This window comes from Geotrypetes seraphini, chromosome 2 (genome assembly GCF_902459505.1).
Source record: "Geotrypetes seraphini chromosome 2, aGeoSer1.1, whole genome shotgun sequence".
Lineage (NCBI taxonomy): Eukaryota > Metazoa > Chordata > Amphibia > Gymnophiona > Dermophiidae > Geotrypetes > Geotrypetes seraphini.
This window is the reverse complement of record NC_047085.1, coordinates 189,364,929-189,390,364: the sequence shown is the minus strand read 5'-3', so window position 1 is coordinate 189,390,364 and position 25,436 is coordinate 189,364,929. Positions and strand designations below refer to the sequence as shown.

Sequence of the window (25,436 nt, the reverse complement as noted above, 5' to 3'; positions counted from 1 at the left end):
AGGAAAACAGAAACCAGAGAAGACAAAGGTAGAACAAAAATTTTCTATTTATTGCTTTAGGAGACGTGTCACTGTTTCTGTGGTATTGCATTGTATGCAGAGTCCAGCTTCTTGCTGGTTCAATTTAACCTTTGTCTATGTATTTCTATTTTATCCCCCCTTTTACAAAACTGTGGAGCGTTTTTTAGCACCAGCCGTGGTGGTAGCAGCTCTGATGCTCAAAATTCTAAGAACATCAGAGCTGTTACCACCGTGGCTAAAATCCACACTACAGTTTTGTAAAAGGGGGAGGGGTAAGTTTGTGATGACATTCCATACTAGGCGAAGGTGTTTTCTGTGTTCTGTGTGTTCGAAAGACATGTTTTTTTGTTAGGATTGATTACAGGATTGATCTGTACTAGTCTGGCTTGTTTAGTTTTACAATGGGTATATTGATGCCTTTTCCTAGGTACTCATGTGTGACTTGTTACTAAAAATCATATTTTTTGTACAGATGGGGAGGGGGGTGTGTGCCAAAAAATGATGGGCCCCGGGTGTCACACAAGCCAGGTACGCCACTGGAGGAGAAAGAGATTAATAGGACAGAGGAATCACTATGGAGGAGAAAGAAGATGTCTAGATACTTTAGAAACAGTTGAATTTTTAGACGTTTTTTGAATTCCTCATAAGTAGTGGGCGAAAGCAGTTGATCTAGGTCTTTACCCCACAATGCTGCTTGATGTGAAAGAAGGTGTTCATGGTGTTTTTTCAGTTTACAACCTATAACTGGGGGGGAAACGAAGTAGGAATGAGAGCTTCTCTTGTGTCTGTTGGCAGAGAAGGAGAAAAGGTCAATTATATATTTAGGGGCAAGTCTGTTTAGCGCTTTAAAGCAGAAGCAGGCGAATTTAAACTTTATGCGTGATTCCATCGGAAGCCAATGTAACTGCCGGTAGTAGGGTGATGCATGATCAAATTTCTTTAGTCCAAAGATTAATCTTACCGCTGCATTTTGCATTAGTTGTACGCGTCGCATATTTTTTTGGGAAATAGCTAAGTAGGCGATGTTACAGTAGTCAAGTTGACTTAGTACGAGAGATTGGACCAGGGTTCTGAATGCCGACGTATGGATCTGAGTTTCCAGAGAGTGAAGAAACCCTTTCTGATTAAGGAGTCCACCTGGTCTTTCACGGTTAGGCATTGATCTAGAGTTACACCTAGTATCTTTATGGTGGGCTGGATGGGGTGATTGATGCATAGAGGTGTTTTGGTGTCAAACGGATGTGGTGAAGCAATGAAGAATTTTGTTTTTTCTGAATTAACTTTGAGCTTGAAGTTTGTCATCCATTGCTCCATCATGTTTATGGCTTCTGAAGCCTTGGGAATAGTTTCTGAGATAGAGTCAGCAAATGGGATTATAATCATGAAGTCATCTGTATAACTGAATAGTTTTATCCCCAGCTGAGTTAATTGCAAGCTCAGTGAGGACATGTAGACCTTAAATAGCAATGGAGACAATGGTGACCTTTGTGGCACACCAGATGGATTGCTCCAGATATCGGAAAGCTCATAATTGAAGCGTACCTGATAGGTGCGGGATGTAAGGAAGCCACGAAACCAGTTCAGCACCTCGTCTTTGATACCAATGGCGTCTAGGCATTGTAGCATTTTCCTGTGGTCTACCAGGTCAAAGGCTGAACTCATATCGAATTGCATAACCAATGCATTGAGGCCCCTGCTAAACAGTAGGCGCAGGTTGTCTAAAATAGCTGCAATTACTGTCTCCGTACTGAATAAAGGTCTGAAACTGGATTGGGTTTCGTGTAGAAGAGAGAACTGATTAAAATAGTCCACCAGTTGGGTATGTACTATTCCCTCCATGATTTTTACAATAAACAGAATGGATGCTACCGGTCTGTAGTTGGTTATTAGGGCTGAGGGTTCTTTGCGATTTTTTAGAATTGGGGTTATTATTATGTGACCGTTATTAGAGAGGAACTTCCCATTTTTTAAGTTGTGGGCCAGGTATTGTAGCAGCGATAGTTTGAATTGTAATGGTGCCACTTTCATAATTTCTGGGGGCCAATAAGTTTTAGAGTATTTGTTGTATAGTTTGGTGTAATCACTCCATTTTAGGTCTTGAAAGGAGCTCCAGATCATGTCTGCTGGTATGTCATTTCCTTGGGTGTTAGCTATTTGATGATCATTAGGGTCGTTTGTTGAGCAGTGGTTTCTAAGGTTTTTAATTTTTGAATCGAAGTGCAGCGCTAAGTTATTCGCAAAGGGTAACTTAGTGTTGTGTGTGGATATGGTGTATCGAGTGGTGTCGAATAAATTCATGACCAGGTTGAATAGCTCTTTTGTACTGATTCCTTGCGAATCATTGCAAGATGAGTTAATTTTAGTGGAGTAGAATGCTTTACGTTTGTCTTTTATCATTTGTTTGTATATTTTTATAATAGCTCTCCATTTGTTACGGTCTGCTGATTCTCCTGTTTTTTTGCAGGTTCTTTCCAATCGTCTGGCTAGTTGTTTCGTTTTTAGAAGTTCGATGTCAAACCATTTGTTATATTTGTTTGCATTGCTTTTGCTGTTACGTTTGGGGGCAATTTTATCTAGAATGGATGTGCTTGTTATCATCCAGTGATCCCAGAAATTGATTCCTTCTATCTCCGTTTGCAGTTCGTAGTGCAACCAGTATTCTTCTGAATTAATATAGCCTCTTGTGTGGTGTTCTCTTTTTATCATTGGATGTGTTTTAGTTTTACTATAAGACCAAATTAACTTGAAATAATAAGTAAAATGGTCAGACCAGATATCGTGGCACCAGGAGCCTTGCGGTAGAGAGATGACAGGGTCTGGGATTTCCTTTATGGACATGGCTACCACATCTAAATGATGATCTTTTTCATGTGTTTGTGTGGGTAAAGGGAGGTTGTAGTTGAGTGTTTAAAATGTGTTTAAAATGTTTCGCGTTTGTTTTGTCCTCTTCATCTAAGTGTATGTTTATATCTCCTGCAATGATATTGTAGGAAGGACCAATTGAATTATGTAGAACAAATTCACAGAAGTCTTCTTTGGCTTTTGGCCAGCTTTTTGGTGGGACATAGAATAATATGCAGGATAGGGATTCTTCTAACTGGCAGTTGCTAATTTTGCAGGCTAAAATTTCTAGTTGGTTGTCATTTTGTAATCTAGTAATTCGAACTCAAAAGCTTCTTTAAGAATAATTGCTAATCCTCCTCCTTTTTTTTCCAGGGCGGTTTAGCGTAAGGATTTTGAAATTGTCTGGTAGGAGGTCAATTATTATTGGATCATCTTCCGATAGTAGCCATGTTTCGGTTAGAAAAAGACAGGCTATTTGCTTGCTAATGATCCAATCATTAATTAGGAAGGCTTTAGTCCTGACAGATCTAGTATTGAGATATGCACAGGGAATAGATGCGGTTGTGGTAGGTTCGGTAGAGGTAGTGGTTTTGATGGGTTTTATTTGCCTTATTCTTTTTTGATGGTTCGTTGATGTCTTCTTTATTTGAGATGGCATTAATGTGATTTGTTGAGTTTTCTTGTGGGTTAGTGATGTGTAAAATAGATGGATCAGGGTAGTTGATTGATTGCAATTGTGGGTGGAGTGAATTAACGTCTTCGATGTTGCCACTTAACAGGCAGATTAGTAAAATCAGTAGGAGATTCATGTTTGCAGTGTAAAGTATTTCTTCCTGATTCAGAAATTGTGTTGGTTTCCCTGCAGATTCTTGATTTATAGTTTGTATGGTTGTTTAGTGGATTGGTGTAGTTCTTGAAGGTGACCCAATGGCTATAGTGCTTAAGCAGTCCTACTGCGGTCACTAGTAATTAAACATGCATCTAACCATTATACATGCATCTAACAATTACATATGCATCTAACAATTACACATGCCTCTAACAATTACACATGCCTCTAACCACTACACATGCATCTGACAATTATATATGTCTCTGGTGGTAACACATGCCTCTAACAATTGCGCATGCCTCTACAGTTCTTAAGCAGTCCTAGAGCCAATTGCTAAAAGTTATACATGCATTTAAAGCCCGGCCTGGTAAGGAGGTGGGGGAGGGATTGAGAACCCTGGAAATTTTTGGACTTGACGAGGGAGGCTGGGAAACTGTGGGGCAGGGAGGAGGGTTAGCTACCCTGTGGAGTAGGTGGGAGGAGAATGAAATCCGTGGGGTTCTTTGATTAATTATGTCTTGTTGTGCCTGCCGCTACTCCGACGCCTTCTCTCCATTCGGCTGCCCAAGCGGAAACAGGAAGTCTTCCCTGAGGGCATGCCGCAGTGGAGAGAAGACACAAGGAGTGGTGGCAAGAGTGGATTGCTACCGCCATCGGCAGACCTCTTCTCAGATGCATCCCTCCTGCCGGACTTTTAAGTTCAACTACTAAACAGCACTTTGAATGGTGAAAAAACATCGTATATTTTCATATTTGAATGCTTGTTCTCTTTTTAAAAACACAATTCCAATCCTTAGATATATTACAAAACAGCCTTGTAGGAAGAGGTGACACCCTTTTCTACAGACGTCCGATATTTAATAGAGAACTGAAGGGCTTCTAACAGAAACAAAGGCAAATCTTCACAGCTGTACGATTTCAGCAGTCAGTGCTGGTGGAAGGGATCAGAACTTTACTCGACAACCAGGACAAAACATACACAGTATCACATTACTAAGCAAAAAACTAAAATCTTTAATAATTGTGCTACACCACAATAAATATTTTGTGTACCATAAAAAAAATTTTAAAAAAAGGGAGAGGGGAAATGGGGAGTTGGTGGACTGGAGGAAAGATGGGGAGAAGATAGATGGGAGAAATGAACTTGGTGGAGGGGGGAGATGGACTTGGGGGAGATCATGGAGAGGGGAGATGGGGAGAAGGATAGAAGGATAGAAGAAATAAGGATCTAAAAACAGGAGAGGGAGAGAGATAATAATAATAATTTATTTTTATATATCGCCATACCTAAGAGTTCTAGGTGGTTTACAACAATCAATCACAGTACATAAGAACATAAGCAGTGCCTCTGCTGGGTCAGACCAGAGGTCCATCATGCCCAGCAGCCCACTCACGCGGTGGCCCTTCAGGTCCAGGACCTGTATAGTAGTCCTCTATCTATACCCTTCTATCTCCTTTTCCTTCAGGAAATTGTCTAATCCCTTCTTGAACCCCAATACCGTACTCTGTTCTATCACACCCTCTGGAAGCACATTCCAGGTGTCCACCACCCTCTGGGTAAAGAAGAACTTCCTAGCATTGGTTCTGAATCTGTCCCCTCTTAACTTTTCCGAATGCCCTCTCGTTCTTGTAGTTTTGAAAGTTTGAAGAATCTGTCCTTCTCCACTTTCTCTATGCCCTTCATGATCTTGTAAGTCTCTATCATGTCCCCTCTAAGTCTCCGCTTTTCTAAGGAAAAGAGCCCCAGTTTCTCTAATCTTTCAGTATATGAAAGGTTTTCCATACCTTTTATCAATCGTGTACAAATAAGAGATGGTGGACAATGGGATTTAGGGAGGGAAGGAACAGAAAGGAATAGAAGTTGGACACAAGGGATGGGGGGATAGAAATACTGGATAGGCGGGTAGTTAGAAAGAGAAAGGGAGAGCTGGTGGGGAAGGAGGGAGAGATGCTGGATGACAGGGTAGTTTAGAAAAGGAGAGATGGTAGATCTGGGCAAGAGACCCTGGCAATCAAGTTATCAGAAGACTGCAGAGCCTGGGACCAACATGATTTGAAAAATGACCAGACAACTATAGGTAACATAAAAATAATTTTATTTTCTGTTTTGTGATTATAATGTGTCAGATTTGAAATTTGTATCCTGCCAGAGCTGAGCTAGGATTTAACAGAGAGAGGAAAAGTCTTTTTTGTTTGTTTATTTTGTTTACATCACAGCATCAGTGTGGGTAGAATAGGGCAAAGAGGGTAAAGAGGCTATAAAATAAACTCACCAGATATTTGGAAAAAAACACCCAATTGTGCAGGAAAATCAAATCGAATCGAAAAATCGATTCAATAGGCCGAATCGTATCAAATCAAAATATTTTTTCCTGAATCGGGCAGCACTAACTCAGAGTATGGCCAGGGTGTACACATGGGCCATGGAGATAGGCAGCTCTTGGTACAGTAAGCAGAGAGCAAGTCAGTAGGGGAAAAAGAACAACAAATCTCCCCCAACCCCTTCCATTAAAGATATAAGGGGAAACCAAGGTGTCACACAGTCCAAGTAAAAAAAAAAAAAAAAAAAGCAAACTAATCGAGCACACGATCCTGGCGTAAGCAGCCCACACTACGCCGACTTCATAAGCTCAAAGAGCTATATTAGGAAAGATATAGGCTCCGTGGACAGCTTGAGAATAGTGTAAGCATGCCATCACATCTCCAGAGCACAGATCTTTCAAGGTGCTGGCTGGGCCAAGTTCTGGACATAGGCCCTAAGATCTTCCATGGTCTCACAGATTTTAGGTCCCCATCTCCAACAAGGTGCACCCGGGCAGGAAACTGGACCACGAAATGCAGGCCCCTTATTTCGGAGCTCGGAATAGTATGGCGCCAGAGCTCGTCGACATGCAGCCACTTCGGCAGAATAATCGTTGAACAGAAGGAGCTTAACCTTGGTTTGCCAACGTGCCATTCTTTCTATACGGGGACATTAGTTGAGTATCCGGGCCATCACAGGATGGGGCCAGCCATCCCCCTCCTTTCTGGGGCCCAGGTGGTGGACACACTCCTCCAAAATGCGGGTAACCTGTAGGGGAGAAACCAATTGCTTCCGGTAGTCACCGTTCCACAATTGTCCACAGCTCATCTTTAATTGATTCAGCTAAGCCCACTATACAAATGTTGTTCCAGCGTCCCCTGTTCTCCTGATCTTCAAGCCGGGCATGTAAGTTATTGCAGCGGGTCTTGAGGGTGCAAACCTGTGCCTCCATATTTGACACCCTGTCCTCGTGCTGAGCAATCCTAGTTTCTGCCGTGTGAAGTCTTTGTCCGTGCCTCTCCAGGCTATCTTTTATGTCTTCCTCCGTGGCCTGAAGTTTGAAAAGGTGCTCATCTATAACCGCAGAGATATTTTTTGTCAGCTCTTTCACAGCGGCCTCCTGGAGGAGTACGTTTTGGCGAGGACGGCGGTGCGGACACCATATTGCTTGCACCGTTCTGCCTCTGTGCCTTAGCTGGTCAAGGCGTCTTCATGGGCATAACTCTGCCAAAAGTCCCAAAAAGTCAAATGTGAGTTGCTCCTCCGAAGTTGTAAGGCACACCCTGGAACAAGTTAAAAAGTCGTGGGTGCGATAATATTGAAAAGAATCACTGAAACAGGTGAATGAGGGTCAGAGCTGAAGCCAGAAGCCTCTGCTCAGCTCTACATCATCACATGACCCTCCCCTACTGAGCTCTCATGAACTACCTTAAATGTTCGATTACTAAGGAAAGATGAAAAACATTTCAGTACTGCTTCTTTTAAACCAATATCTCGCAAAAGATTGAGTAACAATATATGATCAACCAGATCAAAGTTGAACTCATATCCAAGGAAAATATTAGTGCAAAATTACCCCATCTAAAATATGTACCTCACTTTAAAATCTGCTAATACAGTCTCCGTATTATTTTATTTATTTATTTATAGAATTTTCTATACCATTCTCCCAGGAGAGCTCAGAATGGTTTACATGAATTTATTCACATACTCAAGCATTTTTCCCTGTCTGTCCCGGTGGGCTCACATTCTAGCTAATGTACAATCTAGCTAATGTACGGTAGGCTCACAATCTAGCTAATGTACGACCAGCACTCCGCAGTATCCCAAGGCTGAGGCGATAAGATTGCAGGCTCCAGGTCCCCCTCCTCAAGCACTGCTCACGTTGCTACCCCTGAGTTCAACTCACAACTGGAGTAAAAAAGTTAAGCAAACAGTCCTCCAAGCCCCAGGATAGATAGATAGATGTGTGTCTCACGTTGGCAGTTTTTCCACACAAGCTCGGGCCTCATCCACTGTCAGCAGGGTCACAGATTGTCCAGCATGCCAAACGTGGAGCTTTGCAAGGAAGGTCATGGCAAACTGAACCTCCTGATTGCGGAGATCCGTTCAGACCGGCGCCATGAGCCTCCTCTGGGCAGCCATCCTTGCGGAGTAATCATTAAGCAGGAGCACTTTTGAGCCCTCATACTCCAGGGCCCCCACCTTTCGATAGGCCTTTAGAAGCAACTCTTTCTCCCATCCAGTTTAAGTACCTCGCAATAACTGTGCAGGCTCTACCTTCATTCAGGGGCCACACTCCTATACGGTGAGCCCGCTCACAGTCAAAGCGGAGCCCAGGATCCCGCTGCCCCAATTGCTCCGGCAGCCAAACCTACCAGCCCGATATTATTACAGCGGCTCCTGTTTTCATACTCCTCCAGTCGGTCTTGTAGATTCATGGTCTTTTTTTGCAGCACCAACATCTGCGTCTCCAAGCCGTGGCATGTGCCCTCCTGATCCAACACTCACTGTTCCACTTCTGTGAGCCTCCGACTATGTGAGTCAAACTTCTCATTCATTTCTTCGACCGCAGATTGGATTTCATTCAAGCAGTCTGCCAGTGCCACAGAGACTGATTTAGTGAAGTCGTGAATTAGAACTGCTGGCGCTCCTGTAGTGGGGGGTGTTGGGGAACCCCCCATTACAAAGGAAACAGTCTTTTTCCCTCTTTTTAGGGAAAAATTACAGTTTCCGTTCCCCTCATCTCACCGCAACGGGAGCGCCAACACATCCCCCTTCGGAGCGCTTTAAAATAGTGTTTTAATCCAGTGCGCTGATGTCCTGCGCATGATTGTCTGCCCGGCTTTGTCCATGCACGATTGTCTTGCGTGATTTTGACTTGTCATACCCACAAGGCATGCACCCAGGGTGGTCTGTCCCCGCCCAAGCCTTGGTACGCCACTGTCCTTAAGAACAACAAAAGTCTAAACAGGAAAATCAGTACATTTCCTTCCAACAAAAAGAAATCACAAAACCCTCATACTCCTGTGAAGGGCAATGTGAAAGGATACAACAAGCAAAATTCAAAGTGTGTGTAAGTTGCATTTGATGTATGTGAACCACATAACAGTTAGAAAACAATTACGTGACCCTCAACTATCCTAGTTACAGATGCCCCAATATCCAAATCTATCATCAATAACTGGCCTTCCATCACAGTGGGGTATTTTGTGTGTGTGTGTGCGTGCGCACGCAAGCAGGCCAATGGAAGGTGCACTTGAGCCAAAACTTGTATGTGCATCCCAATGGATTATGAACATCAACCCCAATAAACAACATAAGAACATAAGAACATAAGCAGTGCCTCCGCCGGGTCAGACCACAGGTCCATCCCGCCCAGCAGTCCGCTCCCGCGGCGGCCCAAACAGGTCACGACCTGTCAGAATCATCAGAAGGGGCTCCCTTGCCACCTTGGCTTCCCATTTAAGTCCTGCCTTCCTATCGAAGCCCTAGCCCTCCGGTCTTTCACATGCACGACCTGGTTGGTTTTTACTCATTACCTGGTTAACTTTCTATACTTGTGTTACATCCCAGCTCCTCCTTCAGTATCCCATGATCCCTTTATCCCTCAGGAATCCGTCCAATCCCTGTTTGAATCCCTGGACCGTACTCTGCCTGATCACTTCCTCCGGTAATGCATTCCAAGTGTCCACGACCCTCTGGGTGAAAAAAAACTTCCTTGCGTTTGTTTTGAACCTATCTCCCTTCAGTTTCTCAGAATGCCCCCTCGTATTAGCTGTCCCCTTCAGTCTGAAGAATCTGTCCCTATCCACCCTCTCTATGCCCCTCATGATCTTGAAGGTTTCTATCATATCTCCCCTGAGCCTCCTTTTCTCCAGAGAGAAGAGCCCCAGCCTATCCAGCCTCTCGGCGTATGGGCAGTGTTCCAGCCCTCTTACCATTCTCGTTGCTCTCCTTTGGACTCTTTCAAGTACCGCCATGTCCTTCTTGAGGTGTGGCGACCAATACTGAACGCAGTATTCCAGATGTGGGCGCACCATCGCTCGATACAGTGGCATGATGACTTCCTGTGTTCTGGTTGTTATGCCCTTCTTTATGATGCCCAGCATCCTGTTGGCTTTTTTCGAGGCTGCCGCGCACTGTGCAGATGGCTTCAGTGATGCATCCACCAGCACACCCAAGTCTCTCTCGAGTCTGCTGTCTCCCAACAATACCCCCCCCAATTTATAGCTGAACAGCGGGTTCTTTTTCCCTATATGCATGACCTTGCATTTGTCCACGTTGAAGCGCATTTGCCATTTGTTTGCCCAGTCTTCCAGCTTGTCCAGGTCCCTTTGCAGGTCCTCACACTCCTCCCTGGTCCTAACTCTGCCGCACAGTTTGGTATCGTCTGCGAATTTTATAACCTCACACTTTACCTCCCTTTCCAGGTCATTGATGAATATATTAAAGAGTATCGGCCCCAGCACCGATCCCTGTGGCACACCGCTCGTGACTCCCCGCCAGTCAGAATATTGACCCTTTACTCCGACCCTCTGCAGTCTACCTGACAACCAGTGCTTGATCCATCTGTGCACATCCCCTCCCACCCCGTGGCTCCACAGCTTCTTAAGTAGCCTTTCATGTGGCACCTTGTCGAAAGCCTTTTGAAAAATCGAGGTAAATGATGTCTATGGGCTCCCCATTGTCCACCCGACATGCTTATTCCCTCAAAGAATGTACAGAAGGTTCGTTAGGCATGATCTTCCCTTGCAGAATCCGTGCTGGCTTGTTCTCAGTAGGCCATTCCTCTCGATGTGCTCGCAAATGCCGTCCTTGATCATAGCTTCCACCATCTTCCCTATAATTGAAGTCAGGCTCACCAGCCTGTAGTTCCCGGGGTCACCCCTCGATCCCTTCTTGAAGATAGGTGTGACATTTGCCACTTTCCAGTCCTCTGGTACCTCACCAGTTTTCAAGGATAGGTTGCAAACATGTTGGATTGTGCCCGCTATTTCCTGTCTTAGTTCCTTCAGAACCCTTGGGTGGATCCCGTCCGGGCCCGGTGATTTGCCACATTTTAATCTGTCTATCTGTTTGAGGACATCCTCCTTACTTACCTCTATGGGGCTACAGAAAGCCATCAGACATAGGATCCCATATTAACATATATTGCATTCATATAGTCATATCATTGTGACATAGCTACATTGCATTTGGTCTACCACATCCATGCTTGGGAGTTGAATGTAACTTCCATGCTTAGAAGGCAGTAGGTATGGTACAAAAGAAGCACTAGAATATCTGTTCAGGGGTCACGTGATGCAGCCTACCTGAACGGACACAGGAGAGAGAGGCTTCGATGCTCACATGACAAAATCAGCAATCTTTTAGCTGCTAATCCCAATTTTTCTGTTCCATGCATACAGCAGTGCTTAGAGCATGGATCCCGGGTCTGCTCAGCGAGATTTGGGGTGCGGGGATGTAGCGGGCATGCCTATAAAAGCAGCAAAGAACTCCTGAGATAGGAACCCGGCATCCCCTTCCAAGATTTTGGCTGAATCGGCAACCTTTATTATACCTGTGGGGGTGACCCCGACATTGACTGCATGTGATTGTGTCATGCGGTTTAGTCTATGTACCCCTTGGGTGGTGCACAGCCAGCCGGGTCTAGAACCTCCTGCCCTATTCTGCCACAGGATCTGAACCTCAGCACAGTTGCTGGTCCACCCCTTCTGATGTACTTGTTCTAGAGCAGAGTCAGCAGCCATGGGGAAGTGCAGCAAGGTCCTGCGATGACTGTGTCTGCTGTTCCAGCTGTGCTCTGGAACAAGTGACATCAGAGGGGGTGGACCGGCAGCTGCGCTGAGGTATAAGAAGGTCCTGTGATGACTAAGTCTGCCAGCTCTGCTCTGGAAGAAATATGTGAAATCAGAGGGGGTGGACTGACAGACGCAGTCATTGCGGGACCTTGCAGCAACTCCCCGCATTTGCCGGGCCACCCCCTCCGACGTCACTTACTTCTTCCAGAGCAGAGCCGACAGCTGCAGTCATCATGGGACCTTGGGATGGAGGGAGAGAGAAAGGAGCAGGATATTGGTATGGAAGGGTGGTGGAGGGAGAGAAAGGGGGCAGATACTGATGGAATTGGTGTGCAGGGAAAAGGGAGAGAGACATAAAAGGGAAGTATACTAGATAGAATTCGGTTGGAGGGAAAGAAAGGGGGCAGCTGCTGATGGAAGAGGGGGAAGGGAGAGACAAGGGGCAGAGGCTGATGGAAGAGGGGTGGATGGAGAGAGAGAAAAGGCAGACATTGGATGTTAGTGGAGAGGGTAAGGGGGAACCTATGCTGGATGGAAGTGTGGATGGGAGAGAGAAAGGAGCAGATGGTGGATGGAAGTGGGGAGGAAAGAGAGAAAGAGAGGCACAGATGCAGGAAGGAAGTAGGGAGGAGAAAAAGAGGGGAGCAGACACTGGATGGAAGTGGAGAGAGGGAGCAGATGCTGGATGGAAGTGGACAGAAAGAGAAGATGCTGAATGGAAGGGGTAGAGAATGAGGGCACAAGATGGAAGGAGGGGATAAATAAAAAGAGGACACATGATGGGGGGGGAAGAGGATTGAGTTAGTGAAATACTGGAGGGGGTGAGAGGTGGCAAGCTGTAAGTAGACAGTGAAAAGGGAAATTGATGACAGGATAGTAAGAACGTAATCTAGGCAGATGCAGAAAATAAATTGAGAAGATGAGAGAAGAAAAGGGAAGGGAGAGGAGAGAGTGGAATTCCAGACCATGGAGGTGTGGGAGAGGGAAGGGAAGGAGAGGAGAGAGATGCTAGACCATTGGAGGAGGGAAGGGAAGAAGATGGATGAAGGGAGAGATGGAAGGATGAGGTATTCAGTTTCTGGAAGGGGCATAGGAGAGATGCCATATAGAAGTGGCAGAGAGAGGGCAGACAGTGGATGAAAGGAAGAGAGTGACAAGAAGATGAGGAAAGCAGAATCAGAGAAGACAAAGGTAGAAAAATAAATTCTATTTGTATTTATTTTTTGCTTTAGGGGACATGCGTTACTGTTTCTGTGTTGCACTGTATGCAGAGTCCAGCTTCTTAGAAACATAGAAACATAGAAATAGATGGCAGATAAGGGCCAAGGCCCATCCAGTCTGCCCACCCTAATGTCCCTCCCCTACCATTGCCCTGTGAATAGATCCCTCCTCTTCCTTTGCCCTGTGAATAGATCCCATGTGACGATCCCATCTGGCCTTAAAATCAGGCACGCTGCTGGCCTCGATCACATGTAGTGGAAGACTATTCCAGCGATCAACCACCCTTTCTGTGAAAAAGAATTTCCTGGTGTCAGCTCGTAGTTTCCCTCCCCTAATTTTCCACGGATGCCTCTTGTTGTCGTGGGACCCTTGAAGAGGAAGATATCTTCCTCCGTCTCTATGCGGCCCGAGAGATACTTGAACGTCTCGATCATGTCCCCCCTCTCTCTGCGCTCCTCGAGTGAGTATAGCTGCAATTTGTTTAACCGTTCCTCGTATGGGAGATCCTTGAGTCCTGAGACCATCCGAGTGACCATTCTCTGAACCGACTCCAGTCTCAGCACATCCTTGCGATAATGCGGTCTCCAGAATTGCACCTTCTTGGTGGTTCAGGTTAACCTTTGTCTACGTATTTCTATTTTATCCCCACTTTTACAAAACTGTAGAGTGTTTTTTCAGCGCTGGCCATAGTGGTAACAGCTCTGATGCTCAGTATTCTATGAGTGTCTGAGCTGTTACCACCGTGGCTAAAAAGCGCACTACAGTTTTGTAAAAGGGGGAGGGGTTAGTTTATGATTACATATTCCATACTAGGTGAAGGTGTTTTCTGTGTTCTGTGTGTTCGAAAGACATGGTTTTCTGTTAGGATTGACTGTGCAGGATTGATCTGTACTAGTCTGGCTTGTTTAATTTTACAATGGGTGTATTGATGTTGTACTGCTCACTGCAGTATGTAAGATGCTGCCTTTTCCTAGGTACACTCTTGTGTGACATGTGGATTGTTACTAAAAATCATGTTTTTCATACAGATGGGGTGGGGGTTGGGGGTCAGAAAATGATGAGCCCCGGGTGTCACATATGCTAGGTACACCACTGATTAAGGACACCCTATGATTTTTTTTGTCCCTGCAGTGTGATCTGTTTATATAATTTTTTTTAATTTTTATGCTTCTTATGTAATATTTCTTATGATGATGAATTTGTTTTTAGAAAAATGATGTATTCATTTGATATTTATAATAATACAAGTAAATACACTGAAAACAAAATGTTTTATTTTAGTTTGTTGCTGCACCCACAGTCTTTCAGCATTCTGTAGATCTCCATTCAGGTTAACAGGCATGTAAAGGATTCAGTATTATCTTTGATGAGTTGGAGCCACCTGGTGACCCAGTTTTTCACTGTGGTAGAAAATATGTAAATTCAGCCTAACAGAACGCATTCAAGCAACTGACTTACTCTGCCTTTTAAGAAATGCGGCTGTCTTCAAGAACAGGCATTTAATACAATTTGCAAATGAACGCCAGAAATGGTTTTACCTAACATCTTCTTTCTTTTCTATTTTTGACAGATGCAGAACGTTGTATGACTCTACGCTAACCACGTGCTCTTTTGGCAGCGGAATCCCAGGATTTAGATGTAGGCAGAAGGGAATCCCCCGTCAACACACGAACCAATGACTTTCAACATGCATATAGAACGCCGCGGTCGCCTGGGTAACCGCGACCTGTGACAAGCCAATGAGACACGGACGGAATGCTAGCGAGCATTCTGATTGAGCTTGAGAGAGATCAGAGCTAACCACTAGGAGTAGCTGGTGGGGTAAGGGGCGCGGTCATGCAAATCCATTTTGAAAAGTTCGCGGGAAATCCGAGTTTCGCGGGAGGACCTTCGCGCGTAAACCCGTATCCCTTCATTCATTGTCAGAGCGGCAGCTTCCTGGAGCCATTTTTCAGCCACCACCACGGAGGGCCTCAGCCTCAATCTCGCTCCATCGTCCGCACCACGCACTCTATATCGCCCCCAAATCGGCTCCTTTGCCTCCTGGGGATCCTTCTCTACCCGAATCCAGGCTCATTTACTGAGTGGGTGCCTGCGTTCGCCAGGAAAAATAAGAAGGGGCCTCGGCGGCGGGGAAGCAAAGGGAGGGGGAGCCCGCACTGGTGGAAGATGAGAAAGGGGGTCCGGCCCATGCCGGTGACTGCGGTGCATCAGCGCTCGAGTACGGACAGGAGCGGTTTTATTTCCCGCTTCACGGCCGCCAGCAGCGGCGGCGCTGCTTATATCCACATCCTTACCTCGGCTGCAGCAGCAGCGCCGCCGCCTTTGGAGTCCTCCTGCGGGTCTCCTACTCTGCATAGCTATCCTCCTCCTCTTCTTACCTCTCAGCAGCAACTCCCGCAGCAGAGTGTATGTGATCCCGAGCCACCCGCAGGCAGCTTTCTCTACTCTACACCGCACGGACCAGCCGCCAAAGTGGGAGCAGCCCTGCTGCATCCATCTGTGGGACGCCCTCCGGTAATAACCCTGCAACAGTTGAATGACAGCAAAACCTGTATTTTGTTGTTGTTTTTATTATTATTTTTTTTTTTGGGGGGGAGCGGTAGAAGAATACATGTAGGTTTTGTTCATATACATATGTTCATGCACATGAGAAAGATTCCATCTTGTGTTTCTGTTAAGGGCTGCAGACTGTTTAAAAGTCGGAGGTGGCATTTCAGGGGTGTCAGCTGCTTATGTTTCTCAGTAATGGAGAGGATATGTGTTTGAGGTTTAGGGACAAGGGTTAGAGGGTGGGGCAGGAGGCTCCCGAAAAAAAACCTTTCTTTTGCAAAACTTGGAGATTTTTTTTTTTTTTTTTGCCCCTTGGACTTCTTTCTGTACTGAAGCTTCCTCTTTCTTTACGTGCAAGTGGGGTCACGCCCCGGATGGAGTAAAAAAAGAAAGGTCACCCACAAATCTTGCAAGATCTTTAAAATCTAAGTGGTTTGAATCCGATGTCCTTATATGCAGTAGGTGTAAAGAAAAAAACTTTTTTTTCCTAATTATTATATAATTCAGCAAGCGAGTGATCGAGTCATAACTGCAGTTTTAGAGCTGGCATGAGTGCCTTGTTCGTCTAGTTACTTATGGTGGTCTGACGAATGATTCCTGTTTGTACTCCAGGTCCTAGTTTGCTTTTAATGCGACACTTTTTTATCGCAATGTTCTCCGTTCTTTCTTTAATCTAGTATAGTGAGGACACGTGCTTCATTGAGGCTCCTGAGGATACCCATACGTCGCCACGTCTCTTCTTAACATTGGCAGATTTAAAATGATTATTGATGACTTGAAAAAAATGTAGGGGATGTGGCATGAAGCTTATTTATTAAATTGATATGCTAAGCCTTCATATACTTGAGTCATCAAACAATATTAAGTCTGAGAGGCAGGTAAACCTGAATACAGCATCTGCTCCCTGAATACAGCCCTCAGAAAATGACCCATGGAATTCTGAAGTCTTGTATAAACACTAATAGTACAGAAAATGGCCACAATTTAGAGTAACCGTAGCTCTGTATATCTGCTTCAGGTCCCATATAATTCTGATACAGGAGCCTAAGATATTTGGACAAGTTATAAGGAAATTTTTTTTTAATGGGGTTTACAGTGAAATATGGAGTAAGAAAAACAATGAGAGGGGTGGGGAAGAGTCCAACTCTTGATTGCATTACAAGCAAGACCACATTGTTGTCAGCTATGTATTATGGGGGGATTTACAGAATCTTTGTCTGGCTTGATGTTTGCTGTATTTGGTCTCATTCAGTAGAGCAGTGTTTTTCAACCTTTTTTGGGCAAAGGCACACTTGTTTCATGAAAAAAATCACGAGGCACACCACCATTAGAAAATGTTAAAAAATTTAACTCTGTGCCTATATTGACTATATATAAAGTAATTTTCTTGAATAGGAATCAAATAAACACAAAGAAAGTATTTTATAATTACTTTATTATGAAATATTAAGTAAACAGAATAGTGAAAAATTATAAAATACTTTATTCAGTGCGAAACCTGGGCCTGTTTGGCTGAACACAAAGCTGATATTCTGGCTGGAATCGAAGAAAGACACACACGTAGCTCTTCGTCAACAGCCGTTCCCTTCACCGCCCCGTCACCGCCACTGCCATCCCATTCACCGCCCCGTCACTGTCCCCGCTGCATCCATATAAGCCTTAGTACTGTAATATTTAGCTTATTCCTTTCTTATAAATCAAAGTTCCTGCTGCTGAACTAGAGAAGAGATGTTCAGCTGGCAGGGCTTTGTTTATAAATTTTTATCAACACAACTAATATACTATTTTATCCTAAAGCAAAAAATAAATAAATATAATATAATTTTTTTTTTCTACCTTTGTTGTCTGGTTTCTGCTTTCCACATCTTCTCATTCAATTCCTTCCATCCACTGTGTGTCTTCTCTCTACGTCTTCCATTTGCTGTTACTGTGCCTCTCCCTTCACCCCCCCCCCAATTGGTCTAGCACCCATCTTCTTCCCTCCGCTCCCCCATAGTCTGGCATCTGTCTTCCACATTTCCCTTCGGGGTCTGTTCCTCTCCACCCTCCTTCAATGTCTGTCCCTATTCCTTTCCACCACCCACCCTTCCCTCCCTCCTTTACCATCTGTTCCTTTCTACTACCCTTCAGCTCCTCTCACGTGGCTTATCTATCTACCTTCCTCCCTCTTATTTTCATGGCACGTTACAATGTAATTTGTGCAAGCCACTGGAGCCTCGCGAGCTCGGTCCCTGTCCCATCCCCACAAACCATCTCGCTTCTGTGCTCCTATTTTCTCCATTTCTAATATCTCCCCTATGTATCTGTCATTGCCCCCCCCCTGTGTCCATATACCATCCCCCATGGCATGTCCCCTTTATGTCTCTGTCCCTATGCCCCATGCACATAATTTCCCCTCTTTCTGTTACCTTCCTGTGTCCAGATTTCCCCTATCTTCCTCTTCCATACCAGTGTGTCTCTTCTTTTCAACCCCATCTAGCTTTTTTCTCTCTTTCTTCCCCCCCCCCTGCTTCTAGCATCTGGCTCACCTGCCTGTCCTTCCCTTTCTTTCCTGCTGTGGGTTTTTCTTTCCGTCTTCATCCCCTTGGCCCAGAATCCTTTTCCCTTTCACTCCCTCCTTCCAATTTGAGCCGGGAACACGAGCGATCGCACGGTCCCCGCAGCCACCACTCACCTGCCCAATCGATCCTACTGTTTAGCCAGCTCTCTCCCTTCTCCTCACCTTAGTTTGTAGGTTTTGTTTTTCGGCGACATGCACGCTTTCCCAAAGAGCCGCGCATGCGCGGCTGCTCAGTGTTTCAATCTTCTGCTCTGCTGCAACTTCCTGTTTTCTGGTTGCGTCAGAGCAGAAGATCAAAACTGAACAGCAGCGGGGACCGGGGGAGTCTCATGGGAGCACGTGCGGGACCCGGCCTGAGGCCTAATCAGTGTCTGCACCGTACGGCACACCAGGCAACAGAAAAATACTGCAGTAGAGCACGCTTAAAGAGTTAGGGCATACTTTTATTAAGGTAATCAAAAGAGGTTAAATGTTAGCTTGTTGGGGTCTTAGAAAATAAACATGAATATAGGGAAAATTGTATATTCCAGTAACCCAACCATAGCTGAAAGTGAATCATGAAACCCTTGTCCAGTGGCCTAGATCACCTATATATCTTATCACTGTTCTGGAGGAACAGAAATATTCCAGCTCGGTGTCCTTTTTTCAGGATAGGAGCATTTAGCATTGTGGAGCTTGTGGTAGAGCTGCATGTGGATGTCTGGGTGGCTTCTACCACAAATGTCATACTGCACTATGCAAAAAACTGATAGCATGCAAATTTTATGCATGGAAAACTTGGGGCTAATGGGGAGGTGTCATGCACACATGGCACACAGAGGTTTTTTTGGTAAGATAGCTTCTTGTACACATGTCCAAACAAAAATTGGATATGTCATCGCATGGTGGTGCTTGTCCTGTGTCTAAATATGAGCCTCACAAAAATAGCTTTTATACACTACCCTGATGAAAATTTTTGCAGTAACTGTATATAACTAGCCCGTGTTACTACTTCACATTGCTTGCAAAATACTCAATGACATAATGAGCATTCCTTTTTAAATTAGGCTAAAAGTTGATGGCAGTTAATAATTGCCATTAAACAATCGCAATGTAGTGTGTGTCTTCTTCCATTCCCATTCCTACTACTACTACTACTTATAATTTCTATAGTGCTACTAGACATATGCAGCACTATCAAAACATAGAAGAGAGAGTCCCTGCTCAAAGGAGCTTACAATCTAGTGAAGACAGACAAACCCTTGCCCTTGATATGATCTGCATCTTCTCCCCAGTCCTGTGTGGTCTACCTTAAAGGTGGTCTTCTGTTAGTCCCCAGCAATAGTAGTGTTGCACATATGATGCCTGTCCAACTTATGTAGAAACAGGAAGTGATATCAGAGGAGGTGAGCTGGGCCCCCAGGGAAAGCTTTGGAGCAGGCCTTGGCCAGTATAAATAGTTCTATACCTGTAATGGGTGCTCTTCGTGGACAGTGAGATATTTCAGTCAAACAAGCGATTATGATACTGGATGATAAACACTTGTGATTATAATATTGCCACTGTCTATGAAGAATGTGCAATGTTGCCACTGCCAGAGACCAACGCAAGACCATCTATAAAGTAGCTCGGTGAGCAGGGGCATTGAGCAAGTCTGGCAGAATGCCTAGGGCTGCTCAATGGTAGGGGCCGCCTGCAATGGCGAACCACCCTTCCCATCCCACCCATGGGTCTGAGGACTTGCCAAACCCCTCCCCATCTCGGTGGCCTGGTATCTGTCTCTCTGCCCCACATGTCCTCAAAATGTACTTGGGTTACCAGCTGAGGCTGTGATCGAAACAGGCTGTTTCTGCTGTTATTTCCTGGGCTGTGTCTTGCCTCCTGTAGGCAGTAGGCACAGGAAAGGGCCAGGCAAAAACAGCCTGTTTCAGTTACTGCTTCTGTTGGCGATCCACATGTGTTTTGAGGACCATGGGGGTGGCAGAGAAAGATGGTGGGCCTGTGCGGGGAGGGAGTTGGAGAGATTCCCCCATTTCCAGTTCCAGCATCTCTCTCCCCTATCTTGGGGTCTGGCATAAAAGGAAAGAGGGGAAAAAGAGACCTGGAGTAAATGGGTAGGGGAAAGGAGGAGAAATAGTGGATTGGGGGGTTAGTGGAGGGCAGAGAAGGATGGGACCAGGGGAAGGGATGGGCCAAGGGAGGGAAAATGAGTGAGTGAGAGGTTGGACCAGGAGTGTGGATGCAGGAGGTAGATGCTATAGCACTGCCAGTGAATTGAGGGGGGGGGGGGGTCAGATGCTGAACTTTTTGGGGAAGGGAATGTGCTGCAGAGCTGGAGGGGCCACTGGTGAAAACTATGATTGAGGTGACGAGTTCCAACAGCCACAAGAAGAACTTGGCGCTGCTTACCAGCAAGTTTGTGTTTCTGATTGTGGGGGTGGACAATGGGAGGGATGGAAGAAAAGAGCGATCAAATGGATCTGGGGGAAAGAGGAGAGGGAGGGATGGAAGATAAAGGGAGATATTTTGGATGTAAGGGTGGGAGAGAGTTATCAGCTCTTTAGGGAAAGGGGATGGGATTTAATTTACTGCCTTTCTGCAAAGTTGTTGACATATGTATAGGTTTAGGCTTTACCAAATATTCATATTTGATTTAATTCAGCCCTGAATATATTATTTATATTAGGCCAAATAGTGGTTTAAATTGGACATGAATAATCTGGTGCTATACTGTGCTAAATCCTACTGAAAAATACTTGAAGCAATGTGAAATTGGAGATCTTTTATTACTTGTTAAAGCTCAATGCCCATTATTTGTATTTGGTCAAATAGTAAAATATGCTCTTTGGTACAGCTCTAATTACAGGTATTAATTTTGTAACCGGGTCAATGGTTAAGTGACTTGCAGAGAGTCACAAGGAGCTGTACTGAGAAATTGAGAAATAAATAAGACACCTTTCAATTGTACGATTGTGATTAAAAAAAAGTAAGTTCTAAATATAAAATAAAAACTTTTTAAATCAAAATATAGCCCTACGTTTAATGCAGTGTGCAAGCCGTGCTCATTAACACCCTGCTCAATCCCTCTGCATTGCTTGGCGTCTGCAACCTATATGTAACCAGTGGTAAGGTTAGGCCCACGATAGCTTTCTGCATTGATCCCACCCTGTATGCCCTTATAGTGGTAGACTAATAAGATCCAGGAGAGCTACAACCCAGTTGTGTTTTTTTTGTTTTTTTTTTTAAGATTTCCACAATGAATATTAATGGATTAATTGCACAGACTGCTTCCATTATATTCAAATCCATCTCATACACATTCATTGTGGAAATCTTGAAAATCTATCTGGTTGGATTCCTGAACTTGCTGGTGGACAGGATTGCTGTGTGATTGAGCAGCTCCTCCCTAACAAGCACCTTTCTGCTTATCTGACAACATAGTAGTTTTAAAAAGTGAATAAGTTAATTGACTACTTCAGCTATATCATCTACAGGGAGTATGTCATCATCTAGACAGACTCGATTGGAGACAGCTTTTGTAGTAGGGAGCACATCAAAAAGGCTGAAACCTGATCCTCCAACTCCATCTAAGATACCCCTTCCTAAAGATACTTCTGAATTTGAATTACTGATGGAGGAACTGAAATCAATCAAAGATGTGCTACAAACACATACTGGTAAACTAGATACTATGCAGGAAGAGAGCCATACTCTTGACGCAGAAGATTACAGTCTGTGAAATCAAAACATCAGATAACTGCCATAGAAAACTTTTTGAATGCAGTTCAAAAGGAGTGTAAAGAAGTGACAAGATTATCAAGGGAGTTGGAAGAAGCTGAAAACAGAAGTCACAGAAATAATTTAAGAATAATTGAGTTACCAGAAGGGATTGAAGGCAACAATATTATTTCTTTTGTTGAGGAAATGCTCTCTAAATTGCTGCCTCTTGATCTTCGTTTTCCGCTGGAAGTGGAAAGAGCACATAGGATTCCAGGGAGAATTACTAATGGACGTAATGTTCCCAGGTCTATTATCTGCAAGCTGCTTCAATTCAGACAGGCAATGGATATCCTGACTAAAGCTAAACAACTTACCTCCTTAAAATGACAAGAAAACAAGATTCACATCCTGCCTGACTTTGCCAGAGCCAACTGCAAGCCGCAGAAAGCAGTTTTTAAATCTCTAGTCTCAATTAAGGCAACTAAGTATTAAGTACGGTTTGTTCTAACCCAGCGACTATGAAAGTCACCTTTAATAACTTCTCATTATGATGACCCGGTGAAATTGGAGGAGTTCCTTAATATGGATTGTATGTCTTAAGGAGGAGTTAAAAATGATTGAGGTTACAGTTTTAATGCTTCAAAAAAATTTATTATTTTTTTTTTTAAGGACTTCATCATAAACAACTCCAAGTAAAATTAATGGGTTTACTTTCATTATATTTTTTTAGTTTGAATTTTATATTGCATATGTGAACTGCAGAGGTTTTCCTATAAGCCTGTAGAGATGAGAGGTTTTTTTTTTTTTTTAGGAGAGGAGGGACTTCCGAGTTTCTCAGTCTCTTCATGTCAGTGAAAAGTGCTGTTAGTCAGTGAAACAAGGTTTGTGATTTGTTATAGGTACAAGACTATTGACTTCATTAAATTAATAATAAGAAACAAACAACGGCCAAATTGGGGCTGAAGGAGTTAAGCACTGATTCAAAATTGTTCGTGTCTGTGTTGGAACTATTTTTGTTAAATGGCAGCGAAGCCTTGGAAATAGCGAGTAAGGGAGTGAGCGCAAATGACAGTTTGGATAACGAGGCTCGGGGTCTAGAAAATGACCACGAACCTGATTCTGTTCAAGTCTCATGACAACTTTGATGCTTTCACTGGCCTTGCAACTTGCCACTCTTTCCAGTTTTCCCAAGTCCTTAAGCATCGGATGGGAAGTGTTTGAAGCACCACTGTGAGCTAATTCAACTGCAGCGGTTAAATATATGCCCTCGGCTGACCTGGGGAGTGCCTTTAATATGGCCATAGGAAGCAGTAAGGTGACAACTTACTTCAGTAATACCTCTAGCAAACATCCAGGCACTTACCCTAATGGCGTATCAGACTTTGGCAATATCTTGGCCACCACAGAAACCCCTGGAGCAAGTAGTGGGTGTTTCCATTAATCCTTTTATGCCTTAAACAGCTCCGGGTTTTGTTTGTTTTTGCAAGAATAGTAATCACTAACATCTTCTTATAGTCTCTGATTGTACTGTGACTACAGCCCTAAATGTGCCCACAGCAATGTTTTCCTAGCACATCTCTGCAAACTTGGCCTGGGGGAAAAAGGAAAACAAACAAAAAATCCACAGATCCACTAAGTTTGATTGGAAGAGGAGACTGGATGTCGATTCACTGCAGCACCATCATTGGATCAGCTTGGAGAGTAGAGGTGGCAGTAAGATCATTCTACAACGCAAGATTTCATTTCCTGGATCATATGGCAATTTCTGAGGTAATTGGAGTCGACGACTGACAGATCACGGGAAATTGGTGACAAGAATGTGAATTGGAGTTTATTCCGGTGGATGGGAGTGGCATGTCAGTAGGATAAGAAATGCTCCGAAAGAGAACGTTGGCAGTAGGCCTACTAGGAAAGGAGTTTATTTTGTTTTGCATTGATTTAGATTTGTAATTTTCAATAATCACATATGTTTATATAGGGATTAACTAGAAAACCTTTGTTAGGATTTAATTAAATAACGGGTTGCTTTTAATATCATAATTATTAATGATGATATTCCCAGGCTAATGAGTTTTTATCTGAGAAATTTAAAATGTATGGCTTATAAGTTATGAAAGGGTTTAAATTGAATTTGGGGATGGTAGTATAAAAGAATGGATTATATATATATATATATATAATACACGTGGAATTGATTGTATTAATTCTATTTAAATGATTCATTATGGAATATGAACTTAAATTATTTATGAGACATGCTCAATGCAGGCATTAGCGGCTAGCGTGGCAGGCAGTTTAACGCGTGTTAAACCCCTACTGCAGCTTGATAAAAGGACCCCTAAGTATATATTAGGGAAGGATTTGGGAGATATTAATGTTGGTCTTTTCCATTTTGGTAGGTTATAAACTTCTATTTCTATTATAATGGGAATAAGTAATGGGTTCGTTCTTTATTCTATTAACTATGATAGACTATTCTGACTTAGAGTACTCGATAAATTAATTGTAATTTAAACTTATTTGAAGGCTTTTTATTGCAAATATAGATGGATTATTGTGCTTAGCAGTGATTATCTTAATTTTTAAATTGGGGTTTTATTAAATATATATAAAATATATTAGGGAAAGATTTAAGATATTGAGGGATAGTATGATAAGTCTTTTCCAGTTGGGTATATTATAAATATATATTCATTTCTTTTTATGATTCTATTTAATATGATGGCATATTCTAAAATATAGTTTTTAGCTATAATATTGTTATTTTTTGCTTTCTTACTGCTTTTCATGTATATGGAGATAGAAGGATGATTTTATGTCACATTTTGTATGCTATTTTCTGTAATTAATTTTATTATTTCTTACAGTGGGTATATGATGGGTTAATTTAGGGATGCAGAGAGGGTACTTGGGGATGGTTAGCAGTCACTGGCCTTCATGTTTGCTTACAAGTTTTCGGGTGATATGTGGGGGTGGGTTTGGCGTGGGAATGGGAGGTTTGGGATATGGATGTGCATGATTTTCTTTCTTGTAATTCTGTTCAATAGGAAATTAGGGATTCATTTATTAACGTTTTTTTTATTTTAAATCATTTTTATTCATCAGAGCCAAAATAACACACGGGCAGAATGCCAACAGCAAAAGAACAACCCCCAACAAAGAAAACCCCCCCCCCCCCACAACCGAGTGATACACTGCACAAGGCAATAATAGAATAGTCTAAGAGTAAAGTAAGAAATAAAACAGCTGTTAGGAAAAGCCTCTCCAAAAGCCAAAGAGATGCCAAATACGATTAAAAGAACCACAGGTGTCATTTTTTTAAAGCAGTCAATTTAGACATCAAATAAATCTGATCTACTTTAAGCAAAAGATCAGAACAGGTGGGCAAAGTAGCTTGTTTCCAAAATGTGGCTACACAAAGTCTGGCTGCCATAGCAACCAAGGCCACAAATTGGACATGTTCACAATCTAGGCCCAACACAGCAGTGTTCTCCCTAGCGACTTTTAGCCGGGTGCTACGCCCAGCTAATTTTAAGTGAGCGCCCGGCTGTGAATTTCAGACAGACAGTGTGGAACGGCACTTGTTAAATAGTGAAATCA

The 25,436-nt window shown here is 43.6% G+C and overlaps 1 protein-coding gene across 1 annotated transcript in view; it reads left to right on the top strand.

Annotated features, from left to right (window-relative positions):
- The window catches only part of E2F3 (E2F transcription factor 3), a 132,713-nt gene that overhangs the window by 5,258 nt on the left and 102,019 nt on the right, over nucleotides 1–25,436 (top strand). Inside the window, 1 exon segment of the mRNA XM_033934568.1 lies at nucleotides 14,595–15,541. Coding sequence (XP_033790459.1) covers nucleotides 14,861–15,541 — 681 coding nt within the window. The 5' untranslated portion in view covers nucleotides 14,595–14,860.